The 5,501-nt window shown below is 38.0% G+C and overlaps 1 protein-coding gene across 1 annotated transcript in view; it reads right to left on the bottom strand.

Annotated features, from left to right (window-relative positions):
- The window catches only part of Spg11 (SPG11, spatacsin vesicle trafficking associated), a 91,654-nt gene that overhangs the window by 48,539 nt on the left and 37,614 nt on the right, over window positions 1-5,501 (bottom strand). Inside the window, exons 17-19 of the mRNA XM_004623493.2 lie at window positions 4,739-4,845; window positions 3,053-3,198; window positions 1,850-2,011 (exon numbers count right to left, since the gene is read on the bottom strand). Of these exons, the coding sequence (XP_004623550.1) occupies window positions 1,850-2,011; window positions 3,053-3,198; window positions 4,739-4,845 (415 nt within the window). The remainder of the gene's footprint in view (window positions 1-1,849; window positions 2,012-3,052; window positions 3,199-4,738; window positions 4,846-5,501) is intronic.

Genomic DNA, 5,501 nt, shown 5'->3' with positions numbered 1-5,501 from the left:
CTTTGAGCACAAGTAAAAACAAAACAATAAGATAGATTTCCCTTTTTTTGTTGTCAAAAATTGAACTTGGGAATTTGTGCTTGCCAGGCAAGTGCTATACCACTCAGCTATAACCCCAGGGCAACAGATTTCTCCTTTAATAAAAATGATTACACTTGTTTCAAGACTCACCTTACTTCAAGAGATGTCTGGAAAATGTATTTTTTTTTGGCAAAAGTAGAATCAATTATAACACAAGACATACTTTAAATATGCTTTTGAAACTAAAAGGCTAGAAAATGTTACTTTGTAAACATGAGAAAAATAAGGGCAAGGATAAAAAGGAAAGAGTAAGATAGCTGAAAGAATGAGGTAACCAAAATCATTACTGAGGAAAAAATGTTAGACTAGGGGCTGGGGACATGGCTCAGCGGAGTTAAGGGCTTCCCTGGCAAGCACAATGGGCCTGAGTTCAATCCCCGGTTCCGCAAAAAATAAAAATAAAAAATAAAAAAAGTAAAATGTTAGACTAAGGTCAAGTCAGAAAGGGCTGACAAGAGGGAGTAGTGGCTGTTTGGAATTTGAGTCCAGCGACTCACAAATAGCAAAGTCTATGAACAGATGATGGGAGGGCAGCAGTCCAAGAATTGTTCCCATTAAAGTAAGAGTAGCTTTGTATCTTTATAGAATTATGGGGCTTATGTTGGATTGAAGATACTATGTGTACAAAAAAACCCAGAAAAGCCAAACTGAAATGATGAAAAGGTATTCTTAACTGAGTTTTCTGAATGAGTTCAAGGAGTTTGCACATTCCTTTGAAATACAAACAAAATTAACTCAGTATAAATAAAGGGCAAAATAAAAGATCACAGGAGATGGGGGGGGGGCAGAATTTCCTTAAAGGGAAAGGGGACCAAGAGATGAAGGAAGGATAAAAGTTCAAGGATGAAAACAGGAATTAAGATGTGTCATATACATGTACCAACTGCACACAGGAATATAAACATCATGTACTTCAAATATGTACAAAACAGAAAAGGCAGGGAACTAAGAGGTGGGTGAGGGGGAGGAGAAAGGGAAAGGAATTAAGGTATATTATGTAGATATACTAACTTGACACAAGGAATGTGACCATTATGTAACACATACATATCCTATAAAAGAAAAATATAGAGAAAACAATATGCTTCTGTGTAATCTTTTCTAAGTACAAGGTTCACTGCTCTCTCACATTCTTAAGAAGCTCTGAATAATGAAAAAGATTAAGAAGTACCAATTCATTTCTAGGACCCTAACTTACTGAAATGAGCTCCTCAGAGGTTACCAGTGGTAGAATGAAATGGATTTTGAAGCAGTGGATAAGTATCTTATTAAACTATCTTTGTCTCATCTGTTTCCATTTTTCTCTTGCTCTACTTTGTATTACAAGGAACTAAATTTCCCAAGCATCCTTGCTGTCTGGCTACCAGGTAAGTACAGTCGTGAAAGACACTGGGGAGACGAAAGGTGGAAAGAGGAAAGAGATCAAGACATTTTCAACTTGTTTTGCTTTCTGGAGGCCTCGCCTGTAAGTTTCTTGTTTCATCTCTCTATTCTCCCAGCTTCTTTAAACAACTTTGTTTTAAAGTCAGCTCCCAGAGGTGACTCCAGCTTCTGTGTTCTGGTAACACTGCTATGTTGTTCTATAGCTTTATAGAGATGCTGAAGGGTTCTTTCTTTGTGGATTTCTGGGTGGTCTCACCATCACATTTGGTTTCTTCACTGTGTCTCACCATGTGTAATTAATTTCCTATGCTGACAGCCCTCCATCTGAAGGAGGTAGTGTTTTCTGTTTTGCTACCTGAATCACGACTACACTTAACTACTGTACCTGAATGAGGTGGTAGAGTGTAATGTCAAGTGGCAGGACACTAGGAGCAGTGCACTGTGGGAACAGAGCAGCTTTTAACTTTGGATAAGGTGTTAAGGCCATCCTCAGAAGTTGGGGATCCACTTTCTTCAAGCAGTTCTCATTTTCTTCATTCTGAACGACCTAGGTAATAAGATACACAACAGAGAATAACATTTTTCTCTTCTCAAAACTCACAAGAACCCTGTGAAAAGATTAGTTGGAGACAGTATACAGCAGTGAAAAGAGCACTGTTAAAAATAGCGATAAGGGGGCCGGGGAGATGGCTCAGTGGAATAAGCGCTTCCCTGGCAAGCACAAGGGCCTGAGTTCAATCCCCGGTTCCGCAAAAAAAGCGATAAGAGGCCAGTTTAGCTCAGTGGCACAAGTGCTTGCCTGAGTTCAATCCCCAGTACCAAAACAAAAACAAAATAAAAAAAAACAGCAAGTGCAATGGCCTGAGTGCAATCCCTGGTTCCGAAAAAAAAAAAAAAACCAAACCAAAGCCCCAAAACAAAACCAAAAAAGCAAAGGGGCAAATAACTTAGTCACAGACATATAGTACAGTATGTAAAAGAGACAGTATTAAAGTAAGCATCAGTAAGAGACTCTTGAAGATCATTATATGTTTAACAGCATTAAGTTAAGGCACACTATATATTCAAAAAGCAAAAATGAGCAAATTTCCACTAGGTTCTTCAAAAGAGTTTATATGAGTAGCTAAAGATTATGCATTGATTTTTACCTCTCTACAAGGTCAAATAGCAGAAAATAATTTCCAAGCCACAAATCTAAAATACACCTACTTCCAGAAGCATTAGGACCCTGACTTTATCCTGTAAAAAAATCTGGAGTTATAAAAAACATACTAATAGGAAAAAAGTAGCTGTCTACAACATAGCAGTTTTCTTTCAAATTAAAATGATACCAAACTTAAAAATTTACCCATTTTGTTCTCTTTAATAAAAAACTTAGGGTCGGAAAGATAGCTCAGTAGAATAAGTGCTTGCCTGGAGAGCACAGGGTCCTGAATTCAATCCCCAGTACCGCAAAAACAAAAACGAAAAAAACCCTTAAAAGTGGTTATATTTTAATATTAATGGAGATCTAGGCAATCCATAGATGTTTATACTAAATTTAAAATCATTCCTATTTTGCTATAATAGGTAAAAGCATTGTCCACACCTGGCTGGCGCCCCCAGGAGCATACATTGTAGTAGCAAGGGCCAGGAGGGTATGTCCTTCCAATAGCATACTGCTTACACTGGCCTGATTGGTGGGAATCAAAATCTGAGCATTCGCAAGGCTAGCCTGGAAGATCAGCTTGGGATCTGGAAGATAAAAGGGCACATTTTTCTCCTGAAGAGAGGTTAATGCTAAGCAGTAGGTAGATAATTCAGAGGGAAAAATGTATATTTAAAATATCCACAGTAAGGAGATTTTTCTTAAGTTTAAGTTATAGAAAGACACTGCAAGGGAATAAAGAAAAGATCTGTCAACATAAAAGTAAAGATTTCAGACAAAGAAAACTAGAAGGTAACAATGAACTGGGGAGAAAAATTGTAACAAATAATCTAAGAATCAGTACTCTCAACAAACAGCTCAAATCAATGCCAAAAACACTTGACTCTAACAGATAAGTAGATAAAGCAAAACAATTTCACAAAGAGAAAAGTATAAATGCTTAACAAAAATATATAATTCATTAGCAATAAAGAAATGAAAATTGAATAATTAGCTGTTAACTATATCAACTCAGTAATAACTAAAAATAGTCACCATTAAATATTACAGTCAGCCAGGATGAGCAGAGACAGAGTTACAGATAAAACATAACCTCTTTGGATAGCAATCTGGTCTTCTGACTAGAACCTTCAAAACATGTATAGCTGGGCCAGCCAGATAGCTCAGTGGATTAAAGCACCTGTTTTGGCAGATGCAGGGACCAGAATTCAATCCCCGGCTCTGGGGCACACTGAGTTGATTGAGACTGGGTGTGGTGGTGAGCACCTGTAATCCCAGCATTTGGAAGGCTGAAAACAGGAGGATCACTACGAGTCTGATCTGTGTAGTGAGACCCTGTACTTACTACATTAAAAATAAATAAAATTTTAAAAATACATGTATAACCTTTGCCTTAGTAACTTTATTTCCAGAAACTGACCTGTATTAAGGAATTAATCTGAAACAAGGGCAAAAATATATATTCTGTTAAAATATATTCCAAGTGGTGTATGGCTGTAATTCTAGCACTTGGGAGGCTTTTCCATTAACTCTGGGATGAGTCCCTAGAGGTAACAGGGCTTTTCTGTCTGATTATAACCAGAACAAGCCTTTCCATCAGCACCTTCACTAGAGAGGACACAACAATACACTTCAGTATATACCATGGATTTCTTTTAATTTCATTTGGAGCCACTTATCTGAAATTCAGAGTTAGGGGTCTAACTTTAGAGTAGTAGAGCTCCTGTCTAGAATACGAAAGGTTCTAGTTAGATCACCAGCACTGCTTGCATGAGTAAGTGAATGATTCAGAGCAAGCACCACACACTTATGTAAAAAAGGCACTTCTCTACATGAGAGCAGGAAATCCGCCTGTCAGGATGCTAGAAATACAAATGAAAAGGTCTGAGACGGAAGTGGGAGAAAGGGACAGGACTACACAAGTTCTGCACCATCAGTCAGGGTTTTCACAGGGGGCAAGAGGCTAACATTTCTGGTTTTCTACTTGGGAAAAGTGCAATCGTGGAATTCAGTCAGGTAACTGACTACCATCAAATGACTGTATTTAAGCAAGTTCATAAATCAAGTACTATTTAATAGACCAGTTATTTATCAAACATTTTAATATTTAATACAATATACCCTTACCTGTAAAATTATTAGAAACTTGTCGACACTGAACTAAAAATTCAAACCAAGGATAAGTTTCATGTAATTCTTTCTTTTCCAAAAAAGGACAATTTTCGGGACTGAATCTGTATTAAAATATAAAACTTGTCTTTAATGTATAAAACAGGGTAAGGCAGTTGTAAGCATTCTTTTTTCAGGTGAAAAACTACCATCAGAAAATAGAATTTGGAATTACAAAGCGAATATATGTAACACAACATACTCCCTTTCTTTCTTTTTTTGTGGAACCGGGGATTGAACTCAGGCCCTTGTGCTTACCAGGCAACCACTTTTTCTATTGAGCTATCTCCCTGGCCCAGATTTGATTTGATTTTTATTTATTTATTTTTTATTATTTCTAGTGATACCAGGGATCGAACTCAGGACCCCATGCTTGCCAGGCAAGCACTTATTCCACTGAGCTATCTGCCCGGCCCCTGAATTGATACTTTAAAATATGACTTTAAAATTGGTCTCTCAGGGGAGACAGCGTGGTGGCATAAGTGCCTGGGAACCAGGTCTGATCCCCAGTACCACATGCTGTGGCGGCCTAGAACCCGTTTGATCCCCAGTGCTGCATGCTGTGCTAGCCCTGGAACCTTGTGTGCACCATGTTGTCCACTGAAACCAGGTGTGGTGGTACATGCTTGTAATCCCAGTGCTGGGGAGGCTGAGACGGGAGGATCACTCCAAGCTGCGTAGCAAGACCCTTTAGCCAATAAATAAATAAATAAATATTAAA

Source organism: Octodon degus, unplaced genomic scaffold (assembly GCF_000260255.1).
Source record: "Octodon degus isolate 3935 unplaced genomic scaffold, OctDeg1.0 scaffold00002, whole genome shotgun sequence".
NCBI lineage: Eukaryota > Metazoa > Chordata > Mammalia > Rodentia > Octodontidae > Octodon > Octodon degus.
This window is presented reverse-complemented; position numbering and strand designations above follow the sequence as displayed.